Here is a 16,670-nt window from a genome sequence, read left to right on the forward strand (position 1 = left end):
CAATTCATTTGGCTAATTTGGGAGGATGAATGAGCTGTTGGGGGTGACATTAATGCTGAATAAGGAGAAGGAAGGGCGGGAAGGGACTGGCAGGGAAGAGGCTCCACTAACCTCAGGCAGGAGGGACAGTGCCTCTGCTTCCAGAAGAAAATCCAGTCACTACCTGGGGCCTTGAGCAAGGAGAGCATGTGACTGGGATTGTTATTATGTGGACAGCTGTGTGCATGTGTTTGTACCATGGTGAGCTGTCTGTGGGACCGTCACAACCAGCATGTCAGTGCTAGTGTATCTGGGATACCTGTTGGTGCTAATGGACTGGGGTTTGCACGCTGTGTACACATGCAGGGTGCATGACTGGCCAGGAGAGGTGGGTGTGTAAGGAACGGAGGCCAGACCTATGATAGGAGCACTTAGCTAGAAGCTAGAGCACTGCTATACAGTATGGCAGTTCTTAGCCAAACTAGCTTATCCCAGCCAAACTGCGCTTTTATCAGTATCTTATCCAGCACCTATGAGCAAAATAAGCTATACTGGCAAACCCCACATTTGCCTCCCTTCCGCTCCCAGCCCCAATCCTATCCCTCCGCTCCACATGATCGCCGCTTTCCTTCCATTCCCAGCGGAGAAGACACCTCACCTGCTCGTCATCATCTCCTTCCTCTTCCCTAGGAGCCTGGCTCCACAACCCCCCTCCCCCCCCCCCCCCCCCCCCGCCAATCCACCTTCCCATCTTGGACCCTACTCCCCATCTAACCTCCCCCACATTCAAAGCTTCAGCAGAGCCGGTTTCCCTGTGGAGTTGATTTGAGCTTCTTTAAAATGTGGCGCGTGATGGAGTTTCTTCTTCCTGCAGTGGGGTGGATAGGCAGTGGACACGATGTCCCTTGAACCTCTCTCTGCACTACAAACCAGGGCACCCTCCCTTCTTTCATGGAGCTCCAGGAGAGAATGGCACTGGGACTCTAGTGATCGTGAAGCGGTGTCATAGCTATTCACATTTCTTTGGTTTTACACGTCACCAGCAGGGAGAAGGGCCGATGCAATAACCATGCAGAGCAAGTGAGGGGTTGAACAGCCAGGTCTCAGCTGAGTTCCTTTGGGCTCTAGAGGATATGTTGATGTCATAGGCAACTTTGTCATTTGCTAGGAAGTGGCTTCTCCTCCTGCCCCGTTACCTTTGGGATATGGCTTCCCTTTCCCTGTGCTGTTGGCTCCTCTGTCTCCTGCTGCCTCTCACCCACTTATCCCCAGTTTTTGCTACCCCTTGTGGAACCCCTCTACTTTTCGTCCTTCCTGCAGCTGCCTCAACCCCAGTTTGGTATTCCCGCCTCTTATCCAACCTACCTCTGTCCTTTCATCCTTTTGTTGTTGCTTCCTCCCACTTTTTGCTGCCCCTGCCACCAATTCGCCTGCTGCTACCCCTGACCGTTGCTGCCTCCTCTCCTCCTGACTACCTGGTGATCTTGTTCGGGAAGACTGCTGGTGCTCAGGGGGCTAAGCTGGGATTCCATGAGAAAGAGCTGGTCCAGCTGCCGTGGAAAGTGGTGGATCTAGCCCACAAGAAGGTATTTCTCTGAGTACGGCCTCCCCCTTCCGCCCCCCATCCCCCCCCATGCCCCCAGACTCAGGAGGGGAGACGAGGCTGCTGGCATTGATTGCCCGTGTGCATTCAGCAGGGAGCTCCCTGGTGGAGGATTAAAACAATCAGCTCACCAGCTGCCATGGGAAGTTGGGGCTGGTGCCTGCGAGCCTTGAGGAGAAAGTGCTTCCTCGGCTAGGAGCACAGACGCAGTTAGGCGACAGCCCAGACCACCCCCTGTTACAGGGCTTGTGGTCAAGCAAACAATCTCCACCAAGCCCCATGGCGCACCAACCCTCACAGGCTTTTCCCCTGGGCCTCCAGCCCATGGGACAGCTGTCCTACATGCTAGAGGGAGCTGAGGGGGAAAATGCAAAGCCCTGCTTCCCACAGGCCCTGCAGGGGGTTTCTCCTTGGCCTGGGTGCTTGCTCAGGAAGGAAGGCGTTCATGGGGGAAGCAAAAGAGCTGACTTCTTTCTCCTTCTGGAGTTGGGCAGCCTGCACGCAGCGCTGGTCAGATCTGAGCACTTGGACCTGACAGATGAATGCAAAGAAACAGCCAAGCTTGAGGGCCCTTTAATTGAAGGTCGTTGGGTTTTAGATCTCTGTTAAATTTCCTGAAACTTTATTTCTTCTTTGCACATGAGCCAGGGGTAGAGACAGGCTCCAGCATGACCAGTCTTATCTCCACAAAGTACAGGGGTGCTCTCTTCTTCTTTCCTAATAACCAGGAGGCGCCATAACTCTTGGCACCTTTGGTTGCAAGTGCAGAATTGGAAAAAAAGAAAAGAAAAAAAGCTTATCATGCGTGGCACGCATGTCTACCACTCAGAAGTGTTAGACTATAGTTGTAGCTAGTGCTCTCCTCTTTTCTCTTTTTATACTAAAAAATACATACCTAGCTAGCTAGCATTAATAATGAGTGACAAACCCGGGCCATCTAAAAAGAAACCGAAAACCTACAACTTTTATTCGGAATGGGAAAATAAATTTCTGCTCGCGACAGTGAAAGATAAGTGCATGTGTCTTCTGTGTCACACAAGTATTTAAATAAGTAAAAAGGAGAATTTAGAAAAGCACCACTAAACAATTCATAGCAAATTCAAGAACAGTTTCCCCTTGATTAGCCCACTATGTACAAAGAAAGTTAATGAATTAAAGGCTGTTTTGAAAGCTCAACAGTCATGTTTTACTAAACCAGCAGCAAAAGGGAAGGCCTCTACTGAAGCATCGTTTAGTGTTTGCCATCTGCTGGCAAAACACAATAAATCACTTACGGATGGAGAAGTATTTAAAGAGGCAGTGACTGTGGCAGCAGACTCCTTATTTAAAGACTTTCAAAACAAAGAGGAAATGATGACAGCAATCCAGAGCATATAAGTTGGTGCTTCCACAGTAGCAAGGTGGGTGGAATCTTTGCCCGACGACGACTTTCAGCAACTACAGCAGGATTTGAATGACTGCAAATGCTTTTCACTGCAGTTTGATGAATTGATCAACATGACCGACACAGCCCAGGTAGTTGTTTTTGTTCAAATGGTTTTTAAGGATGACAAAACTAAAGAGGACCTTCTGACTGTTTTGTCCCTTAAAGAGAGAACAAGAGGTGAAGATATCTATAATGAATTCAAAAAGTACATTCTTGAGAAAATCATTCTAATCAAGAAACTTGTTTCAGTCTCAACGGATGGTGCATCCGGCATGCTTGGCGCACATGCAGACTTTGTTTCATTTTGCAGAAATGATACAGATTTTCCTTCATTTGTGAATTACCACTGTATAATCCACCAGCAAGCACTAGCAAATAAAGTTATGGACTTCTCACATGTAATGAAAATCGTTGTCAGAATTGTAATCTCAATTCGAGCAAGAGCCCTCCAGCACTGCCTGTTTAAATCTTTACTTGACGAAGTGGATGCTACTTACGGTGAGCTGCTCCTCCATGCAGATGTGAGGTGGTTAAGCAGGGGGAAAGTCCTGCAAAGATTTTTGGATCTAATGCCAGAAATCATCACTTTTCTAAAATCAAGGAATGAAGTGTGTAATGAGCTCTCAGATAATGTATGGCTGCTGGACTTACTGATGTAACGTCCACATTGAATGAGCTGAACTGTGAACTGCAGGGAAAGGGCAGAAACTTACCACATACAATCAGAGCGGTGAATGCATTCAAATTGAAACTGAGTCTGTAATCCTTCCAGTTAAAGGATAAAATGCTGCAGCACTTCCCAGTATGGAGAAAATACTAGAAAAAATTGAAGACAAAGAAAAATGGTTCCACCCTGAAAAGTTCTGTGCACAGCTGACCAAATTAGCAGAGGAATTCAAGAGGCGATTTCAAGAATTAGACATGATGGAGCCAGTCATCATGTAGATCTCAAATCCGTTCCTTCCAGCAGACATTGGTGGGTTGGCCCTGACATTCCATCAGGTGTTTGATTTACAAAGTAATGGAGTTTATATGGAGCTAATTATCATGCAGAATAACTTTGAGCTGAAAGCCAGATCAAGGGACAGCGATTTTTGGGGACTCGTAAACCGAGAAAAGTATCCCCTTCTGTTGTCCTGTGCTTTAAAAGTGAAAGCTTACTTTGGTTCCACCAATCTGTGTGAGATGGCGTTCTCACAAATGAAGATTATCAAGTCCAAGTATCGCACCCACATCACAGATGCACATCTGCAGGACTGCCTCCGACTAACTATTTCAAATTACAACCCGAATTTCAAGACACTGGTTGGTAATGTGCAGTCACAAGTGTCAGACTTAGTAAGCAGGGAAAATGTATAATTATGTATATTAAGCAATTGATCTCAGCTTTATATAACATAATAAACTGTTATTTCTACATTTTCTTTGAGGTGGATCCTGGGTTGTACTTAAATTCAAAAGGCGATCTTGTGCTTAAAAAGGTTGGAGACCACTGCTCTAGACCATCCCTGACAAGTGTTTATCTAAGCTGTTCTTTAAAATTTCCAGTGACTGGGATTCGACGACGTCTCTTGAAAGCCAGTACTTAAATATCCTTACCGTTAGAAAGTTTTTCCTAATATCTAACCTAAATCACCCTTCCTGTAGATTAAACAGATTACTTTTTGTCTACCTTCAGTGTACATGGAGAACAATTGATCACTTTCCTCTTCATAACACATTTGAAGACTATGATCAGGCCCTTCTGTCTTCAGATCTCTACATATAGTGCTCTCCGTTGGTAGATCTCAAAATACTTTATATAGAAAAGTGTACTTATCCTCATTTTACAGTGGTGGAAATTGTTCAACAGAGAGATGAAGTGACTTCCCCAGGGTCACGCAGGAAGTCAGTGACAGAGCCAGGGTGTCCTGACTCCTGACCTTTGGGCCACACTTTCTTGATAGAATAGTGTAATGCTCTCTCATGCAGTACAGATAGAATGACCGAATGAATAAATCCCGGTACCTGGGTTTGTTGATATGTTTTGTGTGTCTGGGAATGTTTGTGGATACCTGAGTCTGGTGCTCAGTTATATTCACTGACAAAAAAGTTTTTTTGGCTATGATTTTTTTTTGAAGGACTTCGTAGCCCTGTTCCTGATAGACATTTTAATGGGCAGCCCCCGGTGTGCATTTGTGGGGCAAAATGGGAAGGCAGATAAATTGGAATGGCTTCTGAGATCCACTAGCCTGTGTGCTTGGCTACATGGAAAAGACAGTCCAACATTTCTTGGCAGAGAGATCATGTGGAACAATACATTACCCTTGTATTTCATCACGCTCCCTACTGTACTGCTCTCCACAAAAATCCCAAGGTGTATCACTTGTGATTGTCCCACTGCCGTATGGTCATTGATAAAACAAAGGGCCATCAATAAAACCACCTACTATGTCAGGCCTCTTGCTGTGATAGGGAAGTTGATATACTTCCCCTGATCCCCACACACTCTCTTCTCATGTCCTTCAACCCTTTTGTGATTTCCTCATCCTGGCCCTTCTCCTAGCATCCCTCCCCATACCTCCAGGGAACATCAGGCACCAAGCCTGCTACTATGCTATTTCCGTGCAGCAATGGTTCTAGCAACTCCAAACTGGCATACATGTGAAGTGCTGAGCATCGTGCTAACCACGAGGAGTCCAATGCATGGTGTTAAGAGTGTGGCAGCTTGTCCCACCACAAAATGCTGGTGTAGTTGTACTTAACAATTTGCTTCTGGGGCTGGGAATCTGGCTGTTGAGTTGTGTTGTCAGGGATGTGTGTGAGCAGTGTAAATCTAGCTGAAGGTGTGAACTTTTTTTAGCAGTAGTAGCTGAAAGTGCAAAATTCCATTGAGTGGAGAGGCGTGAATAGAGGAACAAGTGTCGGGGCAATATAGAAAAGGTAGACTTTGGTCTTTGGTGAATGAATTTAAACCAAGAAGGCCGAGTGCAGAAATCCAGAATTTATGCATGCCTTTTAGCAAAGTAGTGGTATTTTCGAAATTGCTGTGTCCTGTAACTGGGAGGCAACCCTTGGCATGCATGAATGCCAGAAGGTGTCATACAAAGACATATGAATTTACCTGGATATAATCTCTTCTGCTTCTGTTCCTTGCTGTTTTGCATGTTATGCCCATGTACAGCAGCATGCACTTGACAAAAGTAATGTAACTTTCAGTTGGCTCTGATCCCATCCAGAGCCGTTGAGGAAGGGCTGGTAACCTGGTATGAGAGATTAGTGAGAGAAAGGCAACCAAGAGACAGGTGAAATCAGAGCGTATTGATGAGTAGAAATCAATGCAGAGATACCAGTATGTGTAGTGGTGGTAAAATGCGTGAAACAAGAACAAAAACCTTGCTAATGCCTTCCTTAGTCTAGATGTGGATAAGGAACATGGGGGGGAAAAATACATTTCTGGAATTGGGAGTTACAGTAATTGGAATCTTGAATGAGTAGGGAACAGCCTGTCATATTTTACCCAATTACATCAGAAGATCAAAGGTTGTAGTTATAGGTTTTAAAATTGGTAGCAGAGAGAGTGTTAAGCAGCCTACAGACTAGGCTAAAATGAGCACTTATAATGTAAACCCAATAACTTCAAATTTTATGTCCCCCACTGTTCCCTTTCCCTCTTTTTGTGTGTCAATTCAGAGCCGTGGTTCCCACAAGTAGAATCTATTTTCATCATACTCTTCCTGGTCTGCGCTATTTTGTTTTATTGGATTCAGTTAGGCGTTACTGGTAAGTATTAAATTTTGTTTCAGTTCTTTACAAATGCTAAATGTTAGTGCGAATATCATTTTCATAAATGAAGCAGCAGGGTAAAATGGAGCAACAGAAAATGGAATCTAGTGTTTTAAAAAATCAGATGGAAAGTAGAAGCCAGTTTGTGTAGACCTTTTAGAAGAAGAAGGTTAAAGGGTGACTTGATTATAGTCTAGAAGTACCTCCTATGCGGAATAAATATTTAATAATGGGCTGTTCAGTCTAGTGGGGAAAGGTATAACACAATCCAATGGTTGGAAGTTGAAGCTAGACAAATGGAGAGTTGAAATAAGGTGTACATTTTAAACAGTGAGAGTAATTAATCAAAGGAACAATTTACCAACGGTCATGATGGACTTTCCATCACTGCCAATTTTTAAATCAAGATTGAATGTTTTTCTGAAAGATCTGCTCTAGGAATTATGTTGGGGAAGTTCTAAGACCTGTTTTATACAAGAGGTCAGACTGTAGATGATCACAGTGGTCCCTTCTGGCCTTGGAATTTATGAATCTGTCAGATGTCCTAGGTCACACGGGAAGTCTGTGGCTGAACAGAGAATCGAATGCAGGTTTTCCATGTCCTTGGCTAGCATCCTAATCACCTGAACAAACAGTTCATAACGCACTAAAAAAAAAAAATAAATGAAGACTAACCATATCTAATTGAAATGGCAAAAGGGTTTTATGGAACTGATCCAGCTTGCAGTGAAATCTATGGAAGTTGACTTGTGCCCTGTGGTAGGCAGGATGTAAATTAATTTGTAATTAGGAATTTATCTAGGATACTGATCTCAAGTTTTATTGCTGTCAGTACTGTAGGGACAACTGGAAAGATGTACAACGTCAAGATGCCATTCTTGAAGGGATCCTTTTTCTGACCATGATCATAATTTAAAAGATGTGTATTCTTGTAAATGATGCTTCATTGCTAAACAAATTATCTCTCTTACTTTCATTTTCCTTTAGTATCAAAGGGAACTACATTTCAGGAGAACATTGGCTTAATTCTTGCAGGAATCATCATCTCAGTTGTTGCTGTTGTTGGTTTTATCCTTTTAGTTCTAGGTAAGTGTAATAATTATTTGTCGTCTAACATATCAGTGGCCGGAAGTGATAAACATACGGAAGGTTGATTTCATTGAGAAATGCATGTTGTCAGCACCTCTGAAAATCAGGCCAGAAGTTCACTCTTCTGTGTTTTAGTTGGTATAATGCTGAATTTCTGTGCACCATCAGTAAAAATGGTTAAAGGGAAGATGGGTAATTTGTGATGGGAAGGTAGGAGGAGTTGAAATTTCTTGATAGAATCAATGTTTCAAGGTTTCTGTAGGTTGACTGGTAAAGGAGCCATAGCAATAGCTGTGAAAAGGTGGAACTCACTAGAGTTCCCTAGGAATTTCATATGGAGTCGGTGAACTGAAAGAGAGATCACTTGCTCAACAATGTTTTACCTATTTTCCTTTGCCAGTACAGCCAAAATTACTTGAAATAGAGGATCATAAATTAAAGTTGTATACCACAAAGGAGCCTCTTTACCTTCTATTTCAAAGTTTATGTTTAAATTTTCTCAGTAAAAAAACCAGTCTGCTTATCTTTCAAGTGTCTTATAGAACCATAGAAATTTAGGTCGTTTAGTCTAGTCTGATGCGTTGAGGCAGGACCAAGTAAACCTAGACTATCCCTGACAGGTGATAGTGATAGTGACAGGTGATATCCCTGACCTGTTCTTAAAAACCTCCAATGATGGGGATTCCACAGCCTCCCTTGGAAGTCCTAATCCAGTTCTTAACTATCCTTATAGTTAGAAAGCTTTTCCTAATGTCCAATCCATATCTCCCTTGCTGCAGATTAAAGTGATTAGTTCTTGTCCTACCTTCAGTGGACATGGAGAACAATTGATCACTGTCCTCTTTATAATAGCCCTTAACATATTTGAAGACTGGTATTGGGCCCCCCTTCAGTCATCTTTTCTCAAGACAGAAATTGCCCAGTTCTTTTAACCTCTCCTCATAGGTCAGGCTTTCTAAATCTTTTATAATTTTTGTTGCCCTCCTCTGGACTCTCTTCAGTTCGTCCATATCTTTGTTAAAGTGTGCCACCCCAGAACTGGATACAATACTTCAGCTAAGGCATCACCAGTGAAGAATAGAGCTGGGCAATTGCCCCTCCCGTATTGTACATACAATACTCCTGTTAATACAGCCCAGAATGATATTATCCTTTTTGCAACTGCATCACATTGTTAGCTCATGTTTAATTTGTGATCCACAATAACCCCCCCAATTCCTTTTCAGCAGTACTACTGCCTAGCCAGTTATTGCCCATTTTTTAGTTCTTCCTAAATGTAGTACTTTGCACTTGTTTTTATTGAATTTCATCTTGTTGATTTCAGACCAATTCTCCAATTCATCAAGGTCATTTTGAATTCTAATACTGTCCTCCAAAGTACTAGCAACCCCTCCTAGCTTGGTATCCTCCACAAATTTTAAAAGCATACTCTCCACTCCACTACCCATGTCATTAATGAAAATATAAAATAGTACTGGACTCAGGACAGACCCCTGTGAGGACCCACTAGACATATACCCCCAGTTTCACAGTGAAACATTGATAATTACTCTTTGATTCAGGGTGGATTGATTTAAATCAAGACAATTTAATCACCAAATGGAAAGTCTCAATTTAAAGAATTGATTTTAATCAGTTTTTCCATTTGTACTTCAGTTATTCTCTAAAGAAAGGTGCATTCCCATTAGGTCATATAACCATTAAACATGTTGATTTACAACTAAATAGAGCATTTACACTAGATTTGGTTCTTTTTGCTGCCTAGGGTATGCTATACCAATATACATTGATTTAAGCAGTTATATAGCTTACTATTTTCAGATTCTTTATTAATTGTACATTTTGAGTATGTTAGAAAATGATGAATGATATATTGCTTATTTACTAGTTAAATTAACTTTTTGTTCATGATTTGTGACAAGCTGCATTAGGATGGTAACTGGAATTTAATTAAACAAAAAACAGCATATAAAATTACTTTTATTTAACAAAGCAACCTTAAATGTTTTGGATACATAAACATCTTTTATCAAAACATGTTTCACACTTACAACTAAATGAATTATTAAAGGAACAAAGAGATTAACTGTAATCGGTGAATTAAACTGATTATTTCAGGTCAGCCTGGAAAAATGTTCAAATATGACCAAGTGAGTGAAGCTTAAGTTCCTACTTGGCTAAGTCTCATGAAAATGAGACAGTAGTTTCCTTATATGTCTACACTACGAAATTAGGTCGATTTTATAGAAGTCGATTTTTAGAAGTCGATTTTATACAGTCAATTGCGTATGTCCACACTAAGCACATTAAGTTGGCGGAGTGCATCCTCAGTACTGTGGCTAGCATCGACTTACAGAGCGGTGCACTGTGGGTAGCTATCCCACAGTTCCCGCAGTCTCCACTGCCCATTGGAATTCTGGGTTAAGCTCCCAATGCCTGATGGGACAAAATCTTTGTTGCGGGTGGTTTTGGGTGCATGTCGTCAGGCCCCCCTCCTTCCATGAAAGCAAGGGCAGACAATCATTTTGCGCCTTTTTTCCGGGGTCCCGGCCCCGCTCAGCCCACTGCCATCCTGGATGATCGGAACCCCAAGCAGGCAGGGGGCTGAGTGGGGCCGACGGACGGAGCCCCAGACCGGCAGCGGGCTGAGCTGCTCAGCCCGCTGCCGGTCTGGGGCTCCGTCCGCCAACTCCTGCCAGCCGGGGTCCCGGCCGCCGACTCCCACTCAGCCTGCTGCCATGCTTGCCATACCAAGGCAAGCATGGAGCTCACTCAGCTTACCATCGCCGTACGTCTCCTGGATGCTGCTGGCAAAAGCTGTACTGCATTGCTACACAACAGCAGCTCCTTGCCTTCGTGGCAGACGGTGCAGTAGGACTGATAGCCATTGTACATCTCCTGGGTGGTCCTGGCAGACCTCTGTGAGGTCGATCAGGGGTGCCTGGACAGACATGGCTATCCTCCTCTTAGAGCACCTAATGGGAGTGACTCCAGGTCATTCTCTTCTTTAAGTTTCGTCTCATGAAGATTCAGTCCAGCCTGGAATATCATGCGAGCTGGAGGCTTCTGCCTCAGGCTGCTCTCCCAGCCAGCAGCATGGCGCGGTCACACCTACCCCAGCCTGCCCCAGACTCGTGAAGCCTGGACAGTAATAAGGAGCAGTTCAATTTGTGGAATGACAAATCCAGAATGAAGGATTGCACTCTGTGGGCCACATTAAGATTATTTCAGAGTCCTAGATATCATTTAGTCCCTATAAAAGGCTTCATGAAAATTTTCCCCCGCCCCCAACAAAAATGTTAATTTATCAGAGCAGCTGAAAGGGAAAGGAACCCGGGACTATAAATTAGAGCTTCCATATTATTTAACTCATAATTGATATAATTCAAAGTAAAATTTCACAGCGCGGTCTGTTCTAAGGCTAAAAATGCAGGAGGGGAGTCAGAAAAAGGAACAGTGACCTGTTTCTGCCCAGTTTCAAACCGGGGACCTTTCATGTGTTAGGTGAACATGATAACCACTACACTACAGAAACCCAACTTGAATGTATCCCTCGCGTGGTCCCTGTTATACTTTATGTAACGTGTGGTTGTGTATTATTAATACTTTGATGTGTCACGGGGCTTCTGTTTTTTTTTTTTGCCACAGACTTTGCCGAATGCACAGGAATGTTTTCTCTAGCTACAGAAGCTACCTAATGCAATGTCTATATCTATGGCCTTCCTGCTCACAAAGCAGTCATGCCCCCGCCCAAGGCTGACACAGCACAGAGTGCATGTGACACAGCGACCTGGCTCGCGCAGGATCGCAAGTGCATCTGAGTTCAAAGTGCTGTCCAGAGCGGTCACAATGGAGCACTCTGGGATAGCTCCCAGAGGCCAATACTGTCCAATTGCATCCACACTACCCCAAATTTGACCCGGCGATGTCGATTTTAGTGCTAATCCCCTTTTCAGGGAGGAGTACAGAAATCGATTTTAAGAGCCCTTTAAGTGGACAAAAATGGCTTCGTCATGTGGACGGGTGCAGGGTTAGATGGATTGAACGCTGCTAAATTCGACCTAAACTCATAGTGTAGACCAGGGCTAAGTTACTGCGACTGTCCTTCAAACTTTCAGAACACTCCCTCCTCATTTTTTAATTGAGAATATTGGTAAGAAAATGAGGTGGAGTAAGTGCTTGATCCATCTGTTTCTTTGCTGCATGAAATTTAACTTTGTTGCTGAGTATTTCTTTCTACCATGTCTCTTGACTTTCCAGATTTCAACAGCATTAGCAATACAGCAGCTATCTTTCTGCAGTTTGTCCAAGGCTACAGAACTAGCATATCTTCTACATTTTTCTTTGACTGTGATAGTTCCATCTATTTTGTCATGATTTTCTTCATAAATTGTCATCAGAATAGGCCAATTCTTGATAAATAGCTCAAAAAAGTCAACCAGTGAATTCTGTTGTACGTCTTGGGGCAGAATTAGTTTGGCTCTCTTTCTCTCTTCAGTGAAGCTGAAGCGGCGTGCTTGTTATGGAAGTATTTTGCAATTTTCAGCAACATTTTCCTTTATGCTGGAATTGTCCGTAAGTCTGTGGCTAGATAGAAGATGCATCAACTGAGCAATGCACCCATACATTATAAGTTTCATGTTCCTATCATTATCTTCTTCTAGATTTCTTCTCATTTGTGCTACATTTGCAGCATTGTCTATGAAAAGCTATGCACTTGACACTTGAATTTTTGATCAGTTTGTTATAGCTTTTGCTGCTGCTACTTTTAAGTACTCGGCGGTACCAGTTGTTTCTATAAGGTAGACATCCCCATCTTTTGTTGCCGCACAAGCACATATTATTGGATCAGTGTACACATTGCTTTCTCTATCAAGACCCAGATTAAATAATTTCTTGTCAATGTTTTTGCACGCTGTTCAGTTTCCTTCTCATACACTGCATCCAGCAACCTTTCAGTAATGTCTGCTCTGCTGAGTGGAACCTCATCGTAATCATCGAACCATGTCATTGAAATGGTTATTCTTAACAAGACAAAAGGGAGAATTTGTTGCAAAAATGAACTGAGCAGTCTTTTCATCGATGAAGTCTTGATGGAACTAGCTGGTCCTGATTACAAACTCATCCATGATGTTTACTGGATGATGAAGAGAAGGCGTTTTTTTGGTTTTTTTTTAATATAGGTAATTTATAGTCTGATGTATGTTTAGTTGCAGCACTGCTGGTGCTACCAGCAGATGGCTGTGAAGTTGTAGACATTCAGATGATGGATGTTCTTTAACCCCTTGTGTATAAGTTGGATCCTGAAATAAAATGGTAAAAAAAAAAAGCCACTCTCACTCCCTGTGATTCAGGGCCCTGCTTAAAAAATAGAAGATTGTAAATGAAAGATTTCTCCTACTGCTGCTGTTTGTACCACTGTTTAAATTATACAATTTATTCTAAACGCAGTTGTATAGTAAAAATAAGTTATAAGGATTATCTATATCTATTTAAATGCTTATCTCAAAAATACCAAACAGCTTGAAAAAAAAATTAAATGTTAAAATTAATAAATGCCTGATAAAACTACTTTTAAACAGAAAATCGTCGCCTAGTATATTTGATTATTTTGAGCAATAAAAAAATATTTCAAAAGTGCAGCGGTAACCATAAAAATTTAATTGATAAATACTCCCATAACTAACATCAATTATATTTTAAACATAAACATTTTGAAATTCATAAGTAATCCACCCAAAACACAAATTTATGACAGTAATTTAAGTTATCGTTCACTAGCATACTAAGATATCATAGGCAGTCCATAGAATGGTGGAAAAATAAGTTTATTAACCATTTGATCCTGATGGTTCAGACATGTTTACATCATCATCTTCAAAGTCTTTGCTTTCTGAGGATTATTTTTCATAATGTTTCATTCTGGCAACCAGGCCTTACATCTTTTTGTTGTATTGTTTGCATTTGGCATGTGTTCATTTTTTTTTTTTAATCCAGAGGTACAGGAATTTCGTGAAAATATTCCCAAGTAGTGCATTTTTTACGACCTGCGTGCATGGCAGTTTTTGCTCCAGTTACCAGGTGTTGAAATCAGCAGTAGAGGCTGCACTCTGAAGAATGTTCTCTCTTCTTCCCACAGTGTCGTCCTTTCTGGTTGCACGCTCTGCTCTTTTTCCCTTGTTACAGAATTCCCCCCCAAAATAAAAGAACTAACAACAATCCAAGACTTCTGCTTGTGTAACCCATATGTGTTTGCTCTGCAGTATTCAATTTGGTTAGAGAGAAAGGCAGTTGAGAAATTAATGGATTTCTGTTTTTGTATCGCTGTCTGTGCACATATGCAGGGAGACAGAGCAAGGCAATTTACTTGACGTGCCCAGTGCTATCCAGAAGCAAGGGCTGATCAGGGTAGAGCAGTGTTATTCCATCAGCTGCAGAGTAAGTTTCCTTGGAGGGTGCAGTCAAAATATTCATAATTTAAGAACTGAGCCAATCAGAACTCCCATTAAAGTCAATGATAGCCCTCCTATTGACTTTAGTTGTGTAAATTCAGGCTATTAGTGTGTCTTTCCCATTAATGTAAAAGCAACCTCCATATGTCTCATGAGAGGAGAATGCCAAATTTGAGTGCGACCATGTAGATCCTGGAGGAAAAAAATGCTTGTATAACTTCCACAGCTACAAAGTGCTGACTGAAGCCTGGGTTTTGCAAACACTGATGCATGTGAACAAAGTTATTCATTAAAGTCAAGGGTAATTGTCACATAAGACTACTTGTTAAAGTTAGATTAAACTTACACATTATGGAAGTTATTAAAGTTACACATTAAGAAACTATGGAATATTGGATAAGAGTATTTCTAATTCTTTAAACATACTGTAGAGGCTTGCCTCTGTTTAAAATAATCTTTTTATTTTTAAACTGCAAAAAGAAAGAGAATCAATTTCATATGCAGATTAAAAGATTTAATTAAAGGGCTTTTTAATTCCTGTTCCACGCTCACCAAGAATTCCAATTGATGTCAGTGGGACTTCTGAATGAGGAGCAGCTGCAGGATTGAGTCCAAAAACATGTAAAAATCTGTTAAAATGCGTTGACGTGGTATAGATTGTATAGTGTTAATGTATTATTGTTTACTGGATTTTTTTTTTTTAAGTAACAAATCTAGTAAACATAAAAGCAACACTTAGTTTGGAGTTATTGATTCTTGGTAATGATGCCATTTCAAATGTGTACTCTTTCTATTTTGATTTCCTAATGGGTAATTCTGAGCTCATAAGAGGTGCTTGCTTAAATTTCATATCTGGAGTTCAGTTTTGATAAGCTGTGGCTCAAAAAGTAGTTTAATCTTTGTCCATATTTGCAATCAAATTCACAAGGTATCCTTCTGAAGACCTCTGTTCAACATGCAAATCTGTACAAAGCAATATCAAAACATATTAATATCAGTATCCAACACAATGGATCAGATCCTGAGCTGTTGTAAATTGATGAAGCTGAGGATCTGGCCCCATATGTGGTAATATATATGGAGCTGTCTTAGAAGAGATTCTCTCTCCTCCTCTTATGAGACTAACCCATAACTGGTCTGGTCCAGTACTTGACTGGGCCGGGCCGGGCCACAAACTTTACCAAAATAGAAGAATGTCTTTAATCTAAGTGAAGTTCAATAGGATCTGAGTGTGGAGTACTCCGAAACCTTAGTGTATCTCACTACCAAGATAATCCACTATCATAGAAGGAAGAATCGGGAGACAAGGTAGTATTAAATATACAACATATAGGCAATGAAAACTTTCTTTAAGGAGGAATGAACAGGACTGAGAAAAGAACTGAACCAAACCTTATCACTGTAAACAACACAGTATATTAAACAAAACTCCTATACCTTGGGCTTGGAATATCCCATCCAGGAATGTTATTTTCTCCAGAACCTGGTATTTAAACAAGTTCGGGCAAAGACTCCCTTATGTACAGAACAAACATTTACAGTCCCAGCAGAAGTCCAGACCTCCAGGTTGAACATGGCCAGGTGAAAGAAAAGAGTACAAAATCTTCACCAGGGTTCAATGGGTTATATAATTACTGGGTGTTTATTTAAAATGTATTACTGCATTTGGATTTGCTCCAGGGCAGCCTTGTGATTTGTAGAGCTCCAAACTGCAGAAGGGGAGAATTAGGCCAAAAACTGATTTCTTCCTCCTGTTCTACTGCTTGAAGAGATCAAAGGTCAGGAAGTGAGTTGCAGAGCGTGCTTGGGATTTCCAGACCCCTAAAAGTGTGAGGATCCCAAGAGGTTACTTGCTTTGCATGTGCTTAATGTCAGCCATGATTTTCTGTTTTACTAATTTGTACAACTGTTTACAGATGGGTTTGAGCCAAAGAATCAAGCTGGACTTGGCTTAATTGTACTCCCTGCTGTGATTTTAGTGCCACTTCAGTATTTTCTGCTTAAGATAGGTGAGGATTCATTTATTTACTGTCTCATTAAAAGCATCTCAGTCTAATATTAGAAACACAATTTTTTTTTTTACTCATAACCTACATGTTTGTCATTCATAAATAGGCACTATGACAGTGTGCTGCGGTCCTGGTCTTCCTAATGTCCTGTGAACAAGGGAATAACCTGAGATCACCTGGCTTAGGTGATCAAGAAAAGAACTGTGAATTGTCTGCTTGGGAGATGGAGTTGGGGGTAGAATGTCTTTGGGTAGCTCAGACTCCTCATCCAGGGTCATAGGATTGGATTGAATCACAACCTTCAGGGATTTTTTGTTTACTTTTCCACTTACGTTGTTTGCTTTTAT

The 16,670-nt window shown here is 41.6% G+C and overlaps 1 protein-coding gene across 5 annotated transcripts in view; it reads left to right on the forward strand.

Moving 5' to 3' along the window:
* CD47 (CD47 molecule) overlaps positions 1-16,670 on the forward strand; it is a 38,190-nt gene that overhangs the window by 10,169 nt on the left and 11,351 nt on the right. For 4 of the 5 annotated variants that reach the window (XM_048870775.2, XM_048870784.2, XM_048870793.2 and 1 more), the window contains exons 3-5: positions 6,681-6,770; positions 7,761-7,859; positions 16,231-16,323. In XM_048870775.2, coding sequence (XP_048726732.2) covers positions 6,681-6,770; positions 7,761-7,859; positions 16,231-16,323 — 282 coding nt within the window. The remainder of the gene's footprint in view (positions 1-6,680; positions 6,771-7,760; positions 7,860-16,230; positions 16,324-16,670) is intronic. The other variant, XM_048870797.2, reaches the window with a different exon arrangement.

This window comes from Caretta caretta, chromosome 1, assembly GCF_965140235.1.
Source record: "Caretta caretta isolate rCarCar2 chromosome 1, rCarCar1.hap1, whole genome shotgun sequence".
Classification (NCBI taxonomy): domain Eukaryota; kingdom Metazoa; phylum Chordata; order Testudines; family Cheloniidae; genus Caretta; species Caretta caretta.